Here is a 21,473-nt window from a genome sequence, read left to right as displayed (position 1 = left end):
GCTTCTGGTCTCAGTGGGCATCTTGGTAACCTGGGTTATGTGCTTGGGTGTACACACGCACTCTTTTCTGCAGACTTCATGTGGCCTCTACAAGAGCTTCCTGCTTGTTTCATATAATCACCCCATGGCACCAACTCATAGGCCCCTTTACCCTGAGATGCAGTGAGTATCTGTAACTCTTCCAGGCATCCCTATAAGTTCTCTAAGTCTTCTGTCTGGCACTGTAGAACTGTACCAGCTCTGTGCTATCATAGTCCTTTCCAGCCTTATAGGTACTGAAATTTGCCCCTAAAAATCGCTGCTAATTCAGTCTCTACCATGTGTTCCTCTCTTTGTTTTATACAAATATATATATGTGTGTGTATATATAAAGCAATACAAAAGCAAGCATATATATGTATTTATAAACTTCCATTTACAGAACACCCATTTTCAGGCAGAACATATGCTTTATTTTCTGGAAATAACTGCAAACATCTTTTTTTATTTGAGCAGTTTAGACTGTAACCAATTGCTAAGACCAAGGGTATATTCAGTATCATATCAGTATACCACAGAAACAATGGGACAGGTGGTCAGACAAAGTATATTAGTTGTTATTAGAATATGCATTATATATATTAGATTCTCTCTTTTAGGAGAGAATCTCGACAAATTCCCACCATGCCATTGCTTCCCATCATAGGTATTCATGCTCAAACACCTTCTCTGGATTCCTCATTCCTCACTGCTATTCTCGGAGTCCTACATTTCAGAGATTGTCTAGCTCTCACACTCTGTTTTTTCCTCAAATCCTCCTTCACCCATTCCCAGACTTATGGTCCCTTCAAAGCTATTCCCTTTTGCCAGGCAATATCCTTGTCCTCCAAATCTGCTGAAAACTTACCTTTCACTCAGCTGTACATCACTGTTTTCTTCTGCAGTACTGCTTCAATCTTCCTAGTGTGAACCTTTCCTGTCTGTCTTGCTTTTGTTTAATTTAGTGTTTAAACTCTTTAATGCAGCAAATTCATCTTCTCATGAATTTGTGAAGTGTCAGGTACCTTAGGAAAGTACTTTAATAACAGTATTGCAAATAAGCACCATGTCATACCTTTCTATTCCATTCAGTTTATGACGATGCTTTCGGGACATTAAGAGTCCACCTCCCCAGGCAGCCTGGAAGAGAGAAAAAAAAGAGAAGATTCATTGTTTTGGAAAAGCCTAACATATTTTAATTTACTCAGGACCTAGTAATAAATATTTTAATTCAAGACAAAACACATGTAAACAAAAATCCTAATTTGCCTGAATAATAGCACTTAATTTAGTTACTTACATCTACATGAAGCCAGAGGTTGTATTTTTCACATATATCTGCAATCTCCTGTATTGGATCAAAGGCTCCATATACTGTTGTGCCTGCAGTTGCATTTACAAAAAGAGGAATGTATCCCTACAATAAAAATAAAAATATTAAATACAAACCCCAACCTCTTTCAGAAAAAAATATAAGTGCAAATAATTTTAGAAACGTTGCTATCCCATTTTACAGCCTAAAAATATTTTTCTTCCCATGTGAAAGGTACATATAATCAACAGTAGAAACTAACAAATTGTATACATAGTAGGAACAAACTCTGTTTTTATTGTACTGTAACTTCACATAATTTACTAGCCAGAAGGTAAAGAATATTATTTTGTATAATATCTTTCAGTGAGGAGATTCAAACATTCTAGTAGAAGACTGGAAACAGTCAAGTAAAGTTGAGACTTTTACAGCAGTATAATGGAAAATTAATTAAATGTGATTTGTAAGTTGTGATATGAAGGCTTTAAGTTGTTCCTTTAGATTTTATCTACTAATAAACAGAACAAAGTAGAACAAAGCAATCCAAAACAAAAACAATAAATGTGGAAATATCAGATCAAAGTGAGACAATTTTAAATTAGATTAAATAAATGTGAGCTGCAATTTCATAGAGTGCCCAAATGTAATGAAGTTAAGAAATAAAAAAATAATAATTGTATTGCTCTAACTTTAGTGGTTTTATACAAAATTAATGGATTTTTCATTGATTCAAGAAATAACAATGCATGCCTCAAAAAATTAAACTTTCTGGGTATATTTACTAACATTGCAGCCTTGAAATCTATGGGAATTTTTAGGACTAAACTTCAATAGAATTTTTGATGGTTTTGGCTAAACATTAAAGTTGGATAAAAATAGGTTTAGTTTCATGCTTTCATACTTTTTTCCATATATTTCCAAATAGAAACTTATTTTTAAAAGTCATAAAATACAGATGTAGTTCAAGAGTCAAGAATACTTTGTTTTTAAACAGTAAATTGAAACCTTAGCAAGACATATAGATAATTCCCTAAAAAATACATTAATGTAAAATTAAGCAGCTGAAAACATGATTGTAACATTTATATCATTATAATGTTCTCTTTTAATGTTAATTCCCAGCCTTCAAAGGGAGAGGTAATTTTACTAAGCTAAGCATTTAAGCACTAGTTTTTAAAAACACATACCTTTTGTTTTGCTTCCAAAATTTTTGCCTCCAAATCAGCTGGTATTATTTTGCCTCTGTAATTATTGTAAAAACAGAAAGACAAAGGAAATTAAAGAATGCATATGGAAATACTAGCTACAGTTGAAATAATTTAATAGGATTTTCTCAACAGGCCATTAACAACTTGACACACTGTACTGAACCAGTCCTTAAGCATAATACAACAAATTTAACAGATGAACACATTTGATACATGAAAACCTTAGCATTCATCCTACCTTTCATTGCATTTTATTAAAATCACATTGTCTGTTCCAAATCCAAGTGCAGCTCCAGCTTTCTTTATGGAGTAGTGACTCTGCAGCAAAACATACGCACATTTAATGGAGTGGTTGTTTAATGATGAAACATCTTCACAAAATACATCAATAAATTAAGAATTAGCAGCATATTAAGCTCACATGTTCCGAGGTAAAGAGAACCAGTTTAGGGACTGCAGCCATGCCTTTGGTTTTGACTTCAGGGAAATACTTGTAGCGTGCAGCCATTATGCTGTACATGTTGGAGATAGCCCCTCCTGTTAATGAATAAATGAATGAATAATAAAATAGGGATAATGAGAAAAAAATGCATATTAGACCAAAGACATAGAAGTCTCATTTGCATTATGCAGTGAAAGTGACAGTGAACTATGTAAAAAATAAATCTCTGAAATGCACGGTCATCTGTCTAAACAGCATAGGGAGAGACCCTCTAGAAAGTCACACCATTAGAATTTCCTATCCATCATCTCTTTCAATTGCTAATATTTTGTAACACGTTCCTAAAAAGTTTGCTTTCATTGTGCTGCTTTTGCAGGACAACTCCTTGTTAGCAAGAATAACAGGAAGTTATCAAATTGTCTGAGACTGAAGAAAAGTTGCATTGATGGATTTATCCCATCTCACTATATACACAGAAGTAGATGCCTAAAAGGGAGATTTCTACAGCTGAGCTAGTTATCCTACGCTTCCTTACAGTCTGCTACGGGAAAGAGGCACTTTGCAGGCTATGATTCAGCTAATCTATTTTGACACTTACTTTTAAAGAATGTGAATTGAGGGAAAGCACCTATTTCTCTTGGTTTACTGCTGAAAAGAGCCCAGGACAGTTAGCTCAGTTCTATGATGCAAACCCCAATATTAGCAATTTGAAGCTCACCCATAAAGTCTGGGATAACTTATTCCTCCAATATTTGTTCATCAACAAGAACACTGAGAAAGATCTGTATTTTTCTAGCAGGTGGGACTGGAGACAAAGCAAGTGTGCATTCCTGGATTTTATGCTGGCTGTTCCAAAAGGAGGTAGAATTGTCCTTCATCCTCTGAAACAGAATGGTGCCCTCTCCACCCCAAACCCAGAAATCTGGAGTTCTGCTGGACATCCATATGGTCCACTCATGGGTCCGTGACTTCCACATGGTTTACCAGTCTTTTCTGCCATTGCTGACTGCCTTTATATCACCTTCATGGGAAGACACTTTGTCTTGGTCTTCAGAAGCATACTTGTGAATACAGTCAGATTATGTCCCAGATAATCTGGAATGTGGCCTTCTATGATGGAATGACAACATGAGTGGACAAGAGAAGAGCTACTGATGCTGTCTACCTGGACATCTGTAAGGCCTTCGACATGGTCCCCCCACAACATCCTTCTCTCTAAATTGGAGAGTGATGGATTTGATGCGTGGACTGTTGGATGGATGAGGAATTGGTTGGATGGTTGCATCTGGAGAGTGGGTACTGGTCAATGGCTCAATGACCAGATGGAGATCAGTGACAAGGGGTGTCCCTCAGGGGTCTTTACTGGGACCAGTACTTTTTAATATCTTCACCCATGACATAGTGGGATCAAGTGCACCCTCAGCAAGTTTGCAGATGACATCAAGCTGGGTGGTACAGTTGACACACCTGAGGGACAGGATGCCATCCAGAGGGAGCTGGACAAGTTCAAGGAATGGGTCTGTGTGAACCTCATGAGGTTCAACAAGGCCAAGGGCAGGGTCCTGCACCTGGGTCGGGGCAACCCCCAGTACCAGTACAGGCTGGGGGATGAAGGAATCGAGAGCAGCCCTGCCAAGAAGGACACCAGAAGTACTGGTGGATGAAAAGCTGGACATGAGCTGGCAATGTGAGCTCACAGCCCAGAAGGACAACCATATCCTGGGCTGCATCAAAAGCAGTATGGCCAACAGGTTGAGGGAGGTAATTCTTCCCCTCTGCTCTGGTGAGATCCCACCTGGAGTCCTGCATCCAGCTCTGGAGCCCTGAGCACAGGAAAGACATGGACCTGTTGGATAGGGTGCAGAGGAGGGCCACAAAAATGATCTGAGAGATGGAGCACCTCTCCTATAAGGACAGGCTGAGAGAGTTGGGATTGTTCAGCCTGGAGAAGGGAAGGATCCGGGGAGACCTTATTGCAGCCTTACAGTATTTAAAGAAGGCTTATAAGAGAGATGGTGACAAATTTTTAGCAGGGCCTGTAGTGATAGGACAAGGAGCGATGGTTTTAAACTCAAAGAGTGGAGATGTAAACTAGATAGAAGTAAGAAATTTTTCACAAGGAGGGTGGTGAAACAATGGCACGGGTTGCCCAGAGAGGTGGTAGATGCCTCATCCCTGGAAACGTTCAAGGTCAGGTTGGATGGGGCTCTGAGCAACCTGCTCTAGTTGAGATGTCCCTGCTCATGGCAGGGGGCTTGGACTAGATGACCTTTAAAGGTCCCTTCCAACCCAAAGATTCCATGATTCTATGATAGTATGTCCCAGAAAGTCTTTTGCTGACTGTGAGCCCAAATTCCCACTGACCATAAAGGAAGTCAGTACATGATTCTCTGGAGCTACTGGTCAGCAGGAGTTGTAGTTGCTGAGCACCTCCAGAAACGAAGTGCAAAAACAGTCTGCCTGACTATGTACCAGAGCTTGTAGTAATTAAAATGTTGCCCAGACATGATACACAGCCATACTCAAAGATTTTTTTTTCCACAACTTTTTTGTGGGATGCTTAAACAAAGGATGTATTTCAGATAGGAAATTCCTACTTCTAAGTATCTGATGTGTTGTTTTGTGTTGCAGATATTGTGGGCAATCAGACAACCTTATGTTCATTTTAACTTTTGAAGTCAAACCACCAAAAGAGAGAGGAAAAACTCACCAGGTGAGAATATTCCATCACCATCTTTATTTGACCATCCAATAATCTCTCTCATCTTTCGAAGTGTTAATTGTTCCATGAGGACAAAAACAGGTGCAATTTCATAGGTAAACCTGCATGGATAAAACAAACAAAACCAAAAAAACAAGGTCAAAAACAGATTGTAAAAACACACAATAAATTCCCAGTCTATGATTCTTTGTGAAAATGCTTAAGATTCCTAAAAGTTTTCCTATAAATTGAGGTTCTGATATTGCAGCATTTCCCCAAGCAAAAATTCTCAGGAAGACAATACTGGTCAATAAAAACTGCAGTATTAGCTGATTTGCAACTTTCTATATAACCAACATAAGATCTAATGCTCACCATAATAGTGCTGCAGACTGATGTACAAGATCATACTGTAAAACATTTGTTTCCCAAAGTGCCAATTTCACACTTGTGGAGTAACATATAACCAAATCCTTATGAAAACAGTGAACTTCACTGAGCTAAACACAACCATAATTAGAAGTATTGAGCCAGGGCTTCAAAGTCTAAATACAATTAATTATGTGGATTTATTCTGTTGATGATCTCCAAGGACAACTTATTTCTACAATACCATGAGATCAATAACTGTCAAGAGTAATTATAAATGATGATTTTCTAATTATGTATTACAAAAAAACAAGTCAGCAGTCAACTATTGTATCTGCTTAATGAGGGCAAAAACCACTGCATAGCCTGGTATGCCCTGATGTCACAGACAGATATGTGGATGGAAAGTGACAGATCACATTTTTGGTGATCAAGGTACATGGACAAATTGCTACTGCTGTAAACAAATTCTGCTTGCTGTGGACACACACACAAAAAAAAAAAAGGAAGAAAAGGGAAGCATAAAGAAACTAAACAATCAACCCATGATTTCCAAAGGTATTTATAAGAATATGGCAACCTGACACTTTGGATCCGACTGATGCCTTCCACTTGAATGATTTCACCAAAACGTATGTGTTGTCTCTCTAATACTAAAATGACATTTTGAGAATAGGTATGGCAAACTTTAAGAAGACATGTGGTATGAAGAAGGGAACATGTCTGAAAAGCTTGTCTTTTATTTACAGCTACACTGGATAGGTTAAATATTAATTTTTTTCTACAATCCTTATGTGTCCTTAGTCCATCAGAGAAACACCACTGCTATTTTTACAACATTCCTTTAAGATTAAACAGCATTTGTAATTTAATTGTTGTAATTGCTATTTTCAGAAGCCAAAATACTGCTTATTTTGCTTTTATTATCCTTAGAACTGTCAGAGACCGACAGTTGCACACTGATCTTAAGTTTGGGTCCTGCCAGTATTTACAGAGAGACAAAATTAATAAACCAGTTGATGTCTCATAACAGTGTGTGTGGGGGGGGTATTTTGTTTTTAAGCACTGCAAGTCTAGGATATATTCCAATCTTTATTTAGGCAGAATGACCAACTGAAGTCAACAGGAACTCAGCAATGTATAGATCACTGTAGCCTAATACAGGATACATTTAAGCCGATATGATTTTTTCCACCAGTTTAAATGCATTTTAAATTTTGTCCTGAGACCTTTTACACTAATCCCTACATACTTCCCAGAAGACTTAAAGGCTTGTACAAAAAATACATAATGTTATGCAAGTTTTTTTGTATACAAGATTGCAAGTGTTCACATGGGGAATTTTGAATATACTTAAACCCAAGTAAAATAGTGTTTATTTATTTTATTATGCAATTATTTTCTGAGTGTCCAAAGATTGAAAAAGAAATAAGACTGCAGATGATTATAAATGATAAAGCCAGTGCAGCTACATTAGATGATAGCTACTATTTTAAAATCACATCTTGCTAAAGTTCACTTATTTGTATTAAACGTAAATTCAGTTAAATTCAGTATTAAATGAAAAATTCAGTTAAACACAGAAATCATTTTTGTCTTGGAAGGAACTGTCCAACTTTAGAACCAATCTCCTGTCCAAAAAATGCTAATTAGACTTTTTGTACAGTTAAATCCTTTACAGATATTTCTATGAGTTAACTAAAACAGTCATAAGTCTCAGTTCTTTACTAAACAGAATAAATGAATGGGTCTTTTGGTAGTGGCCAGTCCTGACTTAATTCTGCTTTAGGCTTAAAGGCCAAATCATTTTTTCAGGCCAAATCATTCTAGCTACCTCTTTTCCTGTTTGCTAGTATGTGAAAAGCATTCTGAGAATAAACATAAAGCATTTTACATCATGTTTCTATGTTACATTTTCGTAAGCATAAATGCATAATACTGAAAATACCAATGTAACTCTCTTGTCTTGGCTAACAGTGGGCATAAAGAGAATTTCCAGATAATATTATCGCTTTCTAACTTCAGCTGGCTGCTGCATGTTGAGCGAATGCCCTGCACTAGAGATCCCTAGAGCTGGATGAATAACAGCAACTTCTGAAATTTCCACCCCAAAGATCTTACAATTAGTAAGATTGAGCTATGAATAGCACATTGATATATTATTTACAAGGCAATGTGGGAAGCTTATTATGTTTAATTTAATATATTATCTTCCCAGTGACATTTAAGTAATATTTCCTAATGACAATTTAAAATTTTAAGAGAGCACAGATGTTTTGGCCAGTCAAAACTCATTTGTGAAAGAAAACACTTATTTTTTAATTGTTCACAAATATTTTAAGTATTGTTTACAGATGAAAAAGAAAATATGGCAAAACATTCCCTACCATAATCCGGTGTTGTTTATGTATTACATGCTTGTGTAGCTGAAATAGGTTAGAAAGGTTTCTAGGTAAAGGTCAGAACTTGCTCTTCTGTGCTGGAACACTGCTCAAAACAAGTAATATGTTCCCCAGAGATGATGTGGCTATTTTTAATAACCTTCTCTGATGGTTCTTTGAATCATATTTTACAAACATCTTGCTTTAACCTTACTTGCAATTACTGTGTTATTTAAAAGCACATCATGTTGACCTTGGTTTACTGAAAAAGGAGAGAGCAATGTATTATTTTACATTTGCTAAACCTCATGCAAACAAACAGATACTCAATTTTCATGCTTGCAGAGAAGTATTTTCAAGATATGTTCTTGTTTAAAGTATAAATTGATCAGAAACTAGCTTTACAGGACTAGCTATTTAATAATTTAATTTAAAACCAAACAAAGGCAAAAGCAACCTAATTTTAAAAAAGAGTTATTCTTTCAGAACTGAGTGCTATGTTCTTAATAATGATGGCAATATTTCATAATACTAGCACAGTCTGTCACACAGCTGAATTCTATTATGTCCTATCAGATTTGTGCAATTTCACTGATTACAAAAGGATAAGTAAGCTAGGATAATGAAGTTTCTCAAAGGAAAAGGGGCTTGCAAATGTGACACTGTCTGAAGTATGTCTTTGTCACAGAGGAACAGTGTTTAAACAAATTTTTATTTTAGCAATGTAGTCAAATTTGTTTTCACTTTTAATTGTAGTGAAAACAAAAGAAAAAGCACTTTGCCATACTTGTTTTCTGATTAAAATGTATGTTGCTTGGTTTTCTTCCCAATCAGCTTTTAAATCTGAATGTCTCATACCAAATTTTAGCAAACAGAGAACTAATTGAGAAGACAATTATTACAAAGAGCAGGCTGATTTTGGCTCGAGCACCTTGTATATTTTTCTTTATTGCTAATGTCACAATCCAGACATAGCTACACAGAGCTACTAGTAATCAGCTATACTTAATGAACCATTTACTCAATGGATAGGCCAGTGAAAATATTGTTCATTTCCCAGTCTGGAGATACATTTCCTGTGTTCTGTCAATTAGTAACAAACTACCCAAAACAGAGGTAGCTTTAGAGTTAAAAGATACCCAATACAGGACCAAAACAGAAGGCAATCTGTTACCTGCCAAGTATTTGGACTCCCATCCAAATGATATGCAAATTGATATACAAATAAAAACTGGCTAGAATTTTTTTGTTGTTTGGTGGTTGTTTTTTTTTCATTAATTACACTCTTTATTGCAAAAACTCAACAAAATACCTTACATTTACATCTAGCTTTCATTAATTTTGAGGTCAAGAAAAATTAGGAAAAGTTTCCTCATTGATATGCTCTAGAAGTAATATTTTACTTTCTCCATACTTCCATTTATTTATTTTCACACAACTTGAATTACTCTCAGACTGAGTAATTCCTTCACTATCATCAAATTAATTTTCAATGTTACATTTTTAATCATTTTGAAGACACCCAGAAGCTACTTCTACACCAGCACATGGACAGGAGAAGGTGGTGCCCCAAACCTACTACCTCTGAAGTCAACAGGAGAAAAGATAATAAAGTTTTACATATTTTGCATTCCAGTGTTAATATATGGATTGGTGCAGAATTACTCAGCCTAGAGACAAAGCTTAAAAAAAAAAATCGGGAAAAGATAAAGGAGATTGGTCCAAGAGAATAAAAATATTTTCCTGCTATTATATTAGAATCAGTATGTTTTACTTACCATGTGCTCTGGGATATCTGCATTTCTGTTTATCAGAAACGTAAAACTGTTCAGCTATAATAATTTTCACTGTATTACTGCCACATTAAGAAAAATGAGATGCTTTTATTGAAGGCACAGCAATCGGCATTTAAAGAAGAGAATTATACACGCCTATGACAATACATGTCTGCCATGATAGATGGCAGCCCCTCTAAGCACCAGTCACAGGCGCTGACGACAAGCCACTGCTTACATGTTTGTATTAGCCGTTGATGTCAGCCACTCCCCAGCCAAGCCAATAATGTCCAGTCCTGTGGACAGCTGATTGAAAAAGCGAGGGTGACCTGGAAAGGGAATTGAGAGCAACTCAGAACAACTCCACCAGTATCTCTCAGGTTTCAATTTTAAACCATTTCAAACTTAAATCACTTAAACCGGCCAACTATTCTGACACAAACGGTAGTTGCGCACTCGTAACACACTTGCAGCGAAGTTTTCAAAGCAAGTCCTGCTCATGGGGAGACCGTTAAGCAACATCCATGGATGGCTTGTTACAAACTTGAAAACCCGCTTTAGAGGCCGCTCCTGCACGGAACCATTGCCGCTTAAATTAAAAGCGAGCCTCAGAGCCGACCGAGCCTGTAAAACACCTCTGTGCAAGGGCTCGGGCCGGCCCCCCTCCAGAGCCCCCCACCTCCGCCGCGCTGTGACCGCTCGGCAGCGACAACCCGCAGGTGCTGGGGCCATTTGCATTTGAATGGAGGGAGACAGGAAGGCTCATCCGCTTGTAATGAGGCCGCAGGAACATGGGAGGGGTGCGGGAGAGCTGCACGGCCACGGGAGCGGCGTTTCGCGGGGCGTCTCTGCGGGAGAACTCCCCGCGCGGCGGGGCAGCTGCAGCGGGGCGCCGGCAGCCCGCCGGGAGCCCCTCCGCACCGGCCTTTCCCCCACGGGGCTTAAAAGCTAGGGATCACCTCAGAAACAAAGGCTTTGCTATCAAACCGAAGTCGGTCATATTCCTGTATTTCAGCGGTAACAACTTTGCTACGCAATAAGCCCGTCTGCCGGGGCTCTGCTTTTCTAGCAGGAAGAGACGACACTGCTAACAAATGATGACGGACTTTGTGGGGAGGGGGAAGGTGTCATGATTTAGCCCTTCTCCCCACTCTCTGGGAAACGGACGTGCAGCTAACACACTGGGGACAGCCCAGCCCGAGAGGGAGGTCAGCGCTGGACGCCCGGAGGGACCCTGTCACGTCGCGTTTGGCTCAACACGGGGAACATCAGCACTCTTGACGTAAAGAAATAAATGAAACGCCTGCGACGGGACTCCGAGCGGTGTCGGGGGGATCCTTTCGGAGGCGTGAGCCCGTCGGCGCTGCCACGTCTCGGCACGCGCTAAAGACGAGGCTGCCACGGAAACTGGGGGAGCACGGAGGCGAAGCGAGCGGGCTGCTCCCGCCCCGGGGGGCCAAGAGGCTCAGGGCGGTGGCCCAGAAATATCACCCTGGTTTAGCTATTTGCTTTGCACATCAGTACTTCTCTCCCTTGCCATGACACACGGTTTGGGAAGTTCTTTTAAGAGCTGTCAGCGAGCCTGCGGACTCCTGCGGCTGGGCTGCAGATACAGCCCCGCTGTCTTTAAAGGGAGCTTCGTCTGGAGAGGGAAGGTGAGCCCTCGGGGTCCGGGAAGCCAGGGCGTGTGTCCCGAGCAGCTCTTTAAAGCTGCAGCAGGTACTGCTTTGCACAGAGCTGGTGTCTGCATCTCAGCTCCCGGGAACAGGTCCTGCCGCTCTTGCAAAAGCTCCAGGGGAGGTGGGGACCAGGGGAAGAGATTGCTCGACATCCTGGCGCATCAATACCTGAATAACGGTGCAAGCATGCAGGCGGCAGGGACTCTGGCTTGGCTGCTGGCCACCTCTTCAACAACCCACGGGTCTGGGAGTGAAATACGTTCCCCTTTGATTAAGGGCACAAAATCAAAATATTCCCCTGACAGCCTTGAATAAATCAAACCACCACGTAAATGGGAAAAGACAGCAAACCGGCTCAAGATTTTGTTCCCTGAACGCGCTGTGTTGGGTTTTCACAGCTGCGTAACCAAACAGCACAGAAAGCAGCAACCTGTCCTCACCGGGCAGGAGAGGGCTGCTCGCCGAGCAAAGCTCAGCAGCCCTGGGGAGGGGAGATGCAGCCCCTGCTCCGTTATTGCTCCAGTTCTGACCTGCCGGGGTATATACAGCAGTCAGGACTTGCTGCCAGCTGAGCCTTCTGCTGATACAGGTGTAAAACATTTCAGGCCAAAGAGCCTGAAAGTGCCCAGACTTTGCCATAGAGCGTGGCTACAGCTCACCCAGTAAAAGAAGTGATTACAAACGGGCATTTCTATCCGATTCAGAAGGACCTGGATAAGCGGGGCTCCTGGGTAATGGGCTGAAATCCACAGGGTTCCTTTATTGACGATTCCTAGGATTTCAGTCTCTTTTTTCATTAAATGTCTGGTGAACATAAAGAAGAAAAACTGCAAATTCAGTGTCATTTATGCCCTCATTTACCTAATGATATTGCTCCCTGGAGATACAGACAGCTCGCATTTCATCAAGTGAAAGAGACTACGTCTTAAAAACTTGTTTCTGGGCACTGCAAACAGCATCGAGCCCTGCCTGCTGGGGATGGATGGAGCATCAAGAACTGAAGTTTCTGAGCAGAGCCACTTCCAGCGCCCGCAGACAGGCCTGGAGCGGAGCCTCCAGGAACACGGAGTCGAGGGTGTGGGCTTACCTCCATGGGCTCAAGCCTGCTCCCTTCACTGTGGGACAGAGAAAAACCCCAGGAGGGACTCTCCAGAGTAGTATGCAAGAACCTACCTGTCCTCACTCCGTATTTCAGTGTGTCCCGGCAGTCCACCAGGATCTGCTCCAGGGACTCAGGGTTGTCCGAGAGCTCCAGGTTGAAGCCCTCCATGCCCTCCAGGAGCTGGTGTGGGTGGTGGAAGTCCAGCACTTTGGTGGATCTGTCAAATGTCTTCCGCACATAGCTGAGGAGAATGTCCACGACCTCCAGCAGGAACTGCATGGTCTGCTCCTCACCATTCTTGGCAGGCAGCAAATCTGTGGGGCAAACCAGCTGTCAGCACCTGCTTTGGGAGCGAGAGGTGGAGATGAACCAGCCCCAGCTGCCTGCAGCACTCCCAGGACCAGAAAGCCACTGCCCCATGCTGCCCTGTTCGCTCCCTGGCAAGTGAAACCCTTGCCCAGTGGAGAAGGGCGAGCCCAGGTTGCCCAGGGGAACAGTGGGGGCACCTCTGAAGCACCCCAGCCAAGAGCATGCCCTGCACTATAAATGCTGTGTGAGGCACTCACCTCCTGGGGGCCAAGAGCACCCCAAACCCACACCTGCCCTTCTCCCTCAATGCTCCCCCATCCTTGCAAAGGGTCTGATTTCCTTTCGCCACTGATCACAGACCGTTTCATTGCTATTTTACTGAGGAGGAAACAAATTACAAAATTACTCTCCTCCCAGGGGCTGGATCTGGAGTGACTTCGGAGGAATGGTGGGAGCTGTGCTGTAGGGGATCAGCCCAAAGTATGTAAAATAGCATTTCAGGAAGCTTGTATGCATCAGTGTGGCTCACACACACACACAGAGCATCCTGAATGTGGCTGCACTGCCAAGGAAGGTCAGGGCAGACTGCTGAGGGATGTGTCCGAGCTGGAGCAAGCAGAAGCTGTAAAGGGCATTTACCTCTGGCATACAAATTGGAGAAGTCTGTCTCAGTGCGCCGGAACCTGGATTCCTTCTCGCTGTTCTCGCACACCAGCAGGCTCTTGGAGGACTGCCTCTCCTTCAGGGAGTTGACAATCCGGCCCTTGTCTTCCAGGCTGTTGGTTCTTTGCAGGAACCCTACGTTGTTATTGCAAGGTGCACAAGTCAGAGTTTTCTCACTTCCCAACATGTTTAGATATATGTAAAACAGCTCTCTAGACAACAGTTCAAAGTGGTGTTGGCTCTGGATCTGACTAATAAGGTCAGGAATAAGAGTATTTATGTGGATTATTTGCCTCTAGGAGGGAGAGCTCAAAATGCCATCAACTGCAAAAGCCCAGCCATGCAAAAAACAAATTTTTGTCATTTAGTGCAGTGGTAAATTCTTATTAAGTCGATCAGACAGATTCCACTTCAGTAATCAGCCACCAGAAGAGAGTTCAGGATGAGTCAATGCTATTTCAGCCTGCAGGCGAAGTTTATGGACCTAGCAGACAGGGGCAATGATGTATGATTAAAATCAGGGCCACTTTCAGTTCTCCTCGTGGTGCTCTCACGCACAAAAGGCATGAGAACAAGCAGCCATTCCGGAGCAGCCATCCTGAGAGCACTGGTGCTCTAAGGACACCGGTAGCACTCATCAACCTCACCTTCCTCTTACCAGCACGTGTCCAGAAGATGCGTATTTTCCACCTGAAAAGATGCTTTGATACTAACACTAATCATCCCCGGGCTCTCTAGGAGCTCTGCTCTCACTGGAGGCACAGCCCTGGCACCCAGGACCTGATTCCAACTGCTGTTGTGATGTGCAACGGCAGTAATAAATCCCCTCGCCCCAAGAATTATGGCGGTGGGCGCCAGGCAGGCCCCGTGCCCAGTAACGAGACCCATCTGCTTTAGCAAGGCAGAGAGAACAATTCATTTTCAGGATTTGAGCCACTAAATCCATGCCCGCTAAAACACACATAGGCAACGCATTTTGACCTCCCAGGCTGCAGCAAGCGTGCCTGTATGTCTGGAGGAGAGAGCATGGCAGCGCCGGCCTCCTTTTTTCTTCCTTTTCTTTTAACACAAGTAACAATTGAAACCAACGCTTGGACGCCCGCCAGAGAGAAGGACTTCGGCGGGAGGAAAAGCGACGCTCACCGACGTCACCCGACGCCGCTTCTCTCCAACGCCCTCCGCTTCCCGGCCGTGCGTCCCCGCTCTCCGGGGACCCGGCGGCGAACCAGGACTGCGGGCTTCTCCTGCCGTTCGCCCACCGCCGGCCCGCCCGGGCTCCCTGCGGCTCGGGCAGTCCCCGGGGGCTGGGTCTCCATACGGAGAAAAGGGAGTGACACAGAGCCGCTGGGCGAAATGGCCCCCGGCACGGTACCTGTGCCTCCAACCCTGCTGCCAGCCTGGCAGTCCCGGAAGAGCTACCGAAAATATGGGCCCCGGCCGACAGGCCCTTCTGCCTCAGTCGGGCACCCAAACGAGTCCCCAGGAGGGTTGTTCGCAGGCAGGTTTGTCTAGCCCATCCTTTCAGTGAACACTTCACATTTTGCCTTTTAATATTGGTCTTCTACTAATTAGTTTCTTTCTATGATGCTTCTAGGAATACGAGTCATACGAGAAAAATACTGTTTATGGGAATCTCTCTTCGTGCATAAGTTACGAGGAGCCGTCCAGCATCGAACTTTTTTTTTTTTAGTTTTGTTGTTACTGCTTTTAAAGGTCCTTGCGGCGATCAGTAGCTCCTGCAACTGTTAGCCCGCTCATTAGCTGGAGCAGCCGATACGGAAGTCTAGACTGAATTCCGGAGCGATTCTCTTTCGCCAGGTCCTGTGGCTTCATTTTGCTCTATTTTCCCCACTTGCCTTTCTTCTAGGCTCTGGGTGGCGATGCTCAGTGGGAAGAGTTAGGTGAGAAGAGGCGCCTGCAAGAGCAGCAGCCTCCCGTAGAGCCGCGCTCCCCGCCGCACAACCGGCGCTCCTCTAACCGAGAGGACCTGCAGGCCCTCGGAGGCGGCGCTCCGCTAACCGAGAAAGGCTGCGGTTGCCGCTCAGAGAGGCCGGGGCCTCGCTGAAGGGTCTGGCCTAATCAGAGCTGCGCCAGGGAGGCGGCGGTGACAGCACGCCGGGGGCACGGAGCTTACCCCTTGCCCAAACGGCTTGGCGGCCGTTCTTCTTCCCCGCGGGTGCACGCGGCCCCGTTATTATCTGCCGAAGCCGGCGGCAGCGAGCGCAGGCGGCAGGGATCAGCTGGGGCTCGGAGCGGCTTCGCATGGGGCCTGTCAGCGTGCGCCGCGTGGGGCCCGCGGGGCTGCGCGGCCACGCGTGGGGCGTCTGGAGGGCGGAGATTAAAAAAAAAAACAACAAACAAACAGAAAAAAGCCCCGAAGGGAGGAACTTGCTGCCGCCCGGCATCGGCTCAGTCGGTTGTAGATAATGTGTCGTCCGCCCAGGTCCCTCGGCCACGGCAGTATCTCAAGGAGGTGGGAGAGCCCAGCGGGGCAGAGGCAGCCCCCGCTTTGGGGCCGCCGCACCCTCTCGTTCCGCGAGCCTCTGCCCCGGGAGGGGTGGGACGCTCCCGCGCGCCGACCCGCGCCCCGGGCTGCGGCCAGCCCTCGGGGGCTCCTTCCGCGCCGTGGCTGTAGCGAACCTTTCAGCTGTGTCCTACGTGAGAAGTGAGGTCGGTGTCGGAGAGATCGCACAAGCAGCAGCGCAGGAAAGCGTCCTGCCGCGGCGGGGAGCGCGGCCCTTCCCAGCAGCGGGTACCTCCCGCAGGTGCTCCGCTGACCGGTCTTTTCACCGACGCGCTTTGAGAGACCAGGTTTTTAAAAGGCCGAATAAGACCGGACTGGCGCGGGAGTTCCTCGGTCCCCAAAGGTGACCCCAAATCCGCCGTGATGTCACACCAGGCCTCGCACAAGGCAGGCCTGTGACCCCCTTGCGGGGACCTCAGCTTCCGAGGTGGAGACAGACCGGCCGGGCCCCAGCCGCGTGTCGATGCGCGCCGGTGACTGGGCAACACAAACCTCACTCGCTCCGGAGACGAGCTACGGGTTTCTAGCTCACACGGCTGCTGTTGAGATGCCACCCTCCCGCGTTGCCGGCTGGGCTGGCAAGCATCGGCCGGCCGGGGCCGAACACCTGAAGAAGCACATGAGCGGTTTTACTACGTCGAGTTATTTCCACTGATGCAGGCTCGGTCCCAGCAGCGATAATAATTGCCGGGGTGGGAGTGAAAGGCGTAGCATGCAACTCCAGATACAGGGGAAAATCTGCCCGTACTTCGCTCGCCGTGACAGTTCATTAAACCGCTTTAAAACACGTTCCCTTTTTTTAAGTGGATATGTGCAGAGACGAAGAGCGTGGGGGTGTGGCACCGGCAGAGCTCTCCTCAGGCGGTGGCTTTCAAGCAGAAAGGAAAAGAGCTAATCCTTAAACCGGTCAGTTGTTTGAGAAGAAATTACATATACATCCGGGATACGTAATGACTGAAAATGTCAAACACGCAATATACAACACAAGTGGAAGAACCGACTCGTTGTTCAAGACCTGCCTTTTCTCTGAGCTCAACCCTTATCTAAGGTTTGCATTCAAAATTAATTGATTTCTGTGTAATACACACAGAAAGAACAATGCCGAGGCGCCTGGTTTACTATAGCTTTGTGACTGCACAATATTTACGGTGTGGAACCGTGTCCTGTGAAAGGTAAGGGCGAGGGGACATCGTCTGTAATAATCAAACGTCAACTTGTTTAGCATGTTTAATTAGGATTCTTGGCAACCTTAATACTTCACTCTATATATTTACCAAAGACAACCTTCCGTCTTTGCTTTTGTGAAGGTGTTAAATGCAAGTGGGAGGGCTCATACGAGCAAAAACAGTGGTAGCAATCTGAATCACCGGCACTATTCAGGGTGTATTTTTCGTGTAAAACAGAAAAGAGCTAGAAAAGGAAAACCGAGCACCAAACCCGAGCCAAAAATACAGCAGCCCTGCTTGTTTTGAACTCCTTTCACAAAGCCTCTACCACACTCTCGTTGCCTTTCTCAAACCCAAAATGGTGGGGTATTTCATTTTAAGTGTATTTGGTCTCATTTGAGAGAAGCTGCGATGTCCCTCTGTAACCCCGGTAGTCTAGCAACATGGCAAAAGCCTAACGGTGCGTTACTTTATCAGTTCTGCTTGCCGGGCTAAATTAAAATGATGATGAAAAAGCCCATCGCTCTAGCCACTGAAGGGACTGGTAGGGAATCGGTCCATTAAACCCAGATCAGGAGCTATTTTTATAGAACTAAGCGACTACTCGTTAATGTCGCCTGCGGGTACCAATGAAATCTCTAACAGACACGCAAAAACATTCGCACCGCGATTCTTTTCCAGTCCAAATTTCCATGTAACAAAACGTTTAGCGAATGAGCTTCGACTCGGGCAAGTAGGGCAAGAGGTTTACATTTATCTTTGCTTTGAAAAAAGGCTCGTTTCTCCCACGAAATAATCGCCCACGCCTCCCAAAAGAGATAGCTGGGGAAAATGGGAAATAATTTCTATTCATAAGGGGCACGGGTTAAGCTGAACGATTCTCCTCATCAGAAAATGAAGATTTGACTGTTTGTCTGCGAAAGCAAAGGCGCTACTAAGAAATCTGGAGAAGGAGGACAGCTCGTTATCTGCAAATGAATCTCTTGCTGTAACGTTGCGATCTGGCTGTGCATTTGTTTCCCTTCCCGCATTTCATGTGCCTGCGTGCTGACTGGCTGCCAGCGCTATCTTACCAGCACAGCAAGCTGACGAATTGCTCTTTAATAAGGCTCTCGTTAATCTTTTCCCCCCAGGAGATCCGTATTTTCCAGTCAGATAAGGTTGAAAAATTTCAGACAGTGAGAGGCGGCCAACCTCACCCCCCCATCGCGCTCGTTCCCCGCCGGGCTCCCCGCGGGCCCTGCGCTCCCCACGCCGGGGGCGGCCGGCGCGTCCACACGCCCGTTTACGGCAGGAGGGCGGCGGGGCCCGCAGCCGTCCCTCCCACGCTGGACAACGCCTGGGACAACGCAAATCCACGGGAGAGCACGGCGGCCGGTGTCAGCGGCGAGGACGCGGCCGCGGCGAGGGGCCGCCGCGCGGCCGAAAGGGGGCGCCCGAGGCCGCCGCCCGGGGGGGCGGTGCTGGTGTGGACCCGCCGCGCGAGGGCCCGAGGCCCCGGCGGGACGCGTGGGTGTGTGGGGTGTCGCACGGCGAGGCATGGGCGGACTTACCGCATATCTTCAGCCCGATCTTCCTGGTGCACCCGTGAGCCACGCCGCACCACGAGTCGTAAGCTGGAAGAGAGGGCAGAGAGGTTCCCCTGGGGCGGCGGGTCTCCCCGGCCGCCTCCGCCCGCCTCCCGGCCCGCGGCACAGCCCCCCCGCGCCCCCTGCCCCGTGAGGGCCGGGGGGAACGGCTGCTTCCCGGAGCGTGCTGGGCAGCCGAGGCTCGGGTGACAGCGAGGTGACAAGCTAGCCCGCTGAGAGGACAGGGAACGGCACCCGGGACCCGGACATCTAATAAGTTACTGGCGGGGCGCCAGGGAAGTGGCAGCTTAAAATAAAGTGGCGTGAAATGGGGTCACAAAAGAGTTCAGGAATTAATTGGGTGAAAAATAGTATTTGACTAGATGATCGGGCTTGCATGACTAAGCCTCGGCCGGACTGACGGGCTGCCGACGGCCGCAGTAGGGGCGCTCCCGGCCCGGACCCTGCCCCGGAGCAGCCCTGTGTCCCGCAGCTCTGCCGGGACTGGACGGGCCCGGCCGGCCCACTACATGGCGGCCCCGGGGCCGCCAGCCCTTCGCCCGCGGGCCCTGCGCACCCCAGGACATGGCGGTCGCGGCAGGCGCAGGGGGCGTCCGGGGGGCGGTGCTGAGGGGGCCGGGGTGGCGTTGGGGCGTGAAGGGAGAAGGCGGCAGAGGGGCCGGGACAGGGGGCGGCTCAGCGGGGCAGCTCGGGCAGCGGCCGGGCCCTCGGGGAGGCAGGCGCGGGCGAAGCGCCCCAGCGCTGCCGGCCGGGCGGAGGAGCCCTCTCGGCGGGGGCGCTGCCTGTGCCGGCAGGCGGAGGGCCCCAGGCGGGCAGGACGGGGTGCTGCCGGCAGAGGTTATCTCATTTTTAGCCGCGTTGTCAGTTAATTCGATTTCTGCGTATGACACCTCAGCCGAAGGCAACAGAGCCTGTCAGCCCCACCTGGAACGAGCCCCGGTGCTGCCGTTCTCCCCCCTCCCTCGTTCCTTCCAGCTGCAGAATAATGACAGTAATGACTCTGATGCTCGTGCCTCGTAGCCCTTTCAGGGTAAAAGCTATTCCCCGCTTTGCTGTGCCTGACAACCTTTCATTTCTTACTGTTGCCCGTTCTTTGTCTCTGCTGCTTTATAGCATCCAGCCTCTTTTTAATTTATTTTCGGTAGGCGACAGTCTGAATTGCCTGGCAGGGCTATAAACTGATTCTCTATCCACCTGCAGCAGCCTCTGCTTCCCACTCACACCTCAATAACTCAAGGCGAATTCAGAGCAATTAGGAATACAAGGCTTTGAAAAGCTACAATTAGCATCCAAATTTCGCTTGATTACAGGCTTCAGCGTAGGCTGAAAGGAAGCTGCGGCATTAGCATTTATAAAATGTAAGGGGGGGCACCCGCTTTAAGCCTCTGGTAAAACTTCGCCCTTTAACGGGTTCTTTATCTCTACGGCCCTCACAACACCCCGGTTTTTTGGCCATCTGGGGGTTCAGTTTACTGTCTAAATCCCTCAAATGCGGCTGCAAGATAAAGGCAGCCCTGGCCGCTGAGGCGGGCTTTTCCTCTAAGCTTTTTATTCGCCACGGACCGACCCCTCCCGCTCCCACCAGGAAGATGGTTTCTTTGTGTAGAGCACTTTCCGCACCTTGCTTAACGGTGCGGAACAGGGCTTCACGGATTTATCGTTTCGTTTCGAAATTAGTCTTTTCAAGCCTAGGTGGAGAAAGCCTCCAAAATACTTTAAACGAGGAAAATAATAAAACCTACTTGTGGGTCGTAAATTAGTTGGGGTGGGGTCCGGAGCGTCGTTGGAGGACGAGGGAGCGGAGGAAGCCATCCCTTCAGCAAAGCCCCAGTCCTCGGAGCCGGGTTTCCTCCGATATTCCTCTGAGGGCTGGGCAGCAAGGAATTTGCTGGAAGGAAGAAAACGCAGGTTTAGTGGTCTGGTCTCCGGGAGAATCGCACCGGAGTCCCGTCCGGACGCCGGCGGGCGGCAGTCCGCCGCCCCGCCCGAGCCGCGCGGGTCTCGGGGCGGCGGCAGGACGGGCAGGGGCCGCGAGCCAGGCACAAGCGGAGCGCCGGGAAGGTGCCTCGACAAGCTGAAGAGCGAAATCGCCCCTTCGCTGGATGCCGAGGTGCTAGCCACCGCGCCTGACTGACGGGTTTAGCAGAGCATGAAGTCTATCGCAATCACATCGGTGGCCGCTGAGCAGGGCAATTATGTGTCTCGCGTCAAATGGAAACCAACGTGCAAAGTGGC

General features: G+C 46.7%; 1 protein-coding gene across 1 annotated transcript in view; it reads right to left on the bottom strand.

Moving 5' to 3' along the window:
* Positions 1-21,050, bottom strand: part of GAD1 (glutamate decarboxylase 1) — a gene marked incomplete at both ends in the record, with an annotated part of 30,151 nt that extends 9,101 nt beyond the window's left edge. Inside the window, 11 exons of the mRNA XM_082001510.1 lie at positions 1,094-1,158; positions 1,319-1,435; positions 2,518-2,572; positions 2,777-2,856; positions 2,960-3,075; positions 5,691-5,803; positions 10,445-10,535; positions 13,059-13,301; positions 13,936-14,094; positions 19,203-19,265; positions 20,981-21,050. Coding sequence (XP_081857636.1) covers positions 1,094-1,158; positions 1,319-1,435; positions 2,518-2,572; positions 2,777-2,856; positions 2,960-3,075; positions 5,691-5,803; positions 10,445-10,535; positions 13,059-13,301; positions 13,936-14,094; positions 19,203-19,265; positions 20,981-21,050 — 1,172 coding nt within the window. The remainder of the gene's footprint in view (positions 1-1,093; positions 1,159-1,318; positions 1,436-2,517; positions 2,573-2,776; positions 2,857-2,959; positions 3,076-5,690; positions 5,804-10,444; positions 10,536-13,058; positions 13,302-13,935; positions 14,095-19,202; positions 19,266-20,980) is intronic.
* Positions 21,051-21,473: the final 423 nt, after the last annotated feature.

Source organism: Phaethon aethereus (genome assembly GCF_964289735.1).
Source record: "Phaethon aethereus genome assembly, chromosome: 6".
NCBI classification, from domain to species: Eukaryota; Metazoa; Chordata; class Aves; order Phaethontiformes; family Phaethontidae; genus Phaethon; species Phaethon aethereus.
The sequence above is the reverse complement of the archived record's forward strand: the minus strand, read 5'-3'. Positions and strand labels throughout refer to the sequence as shown.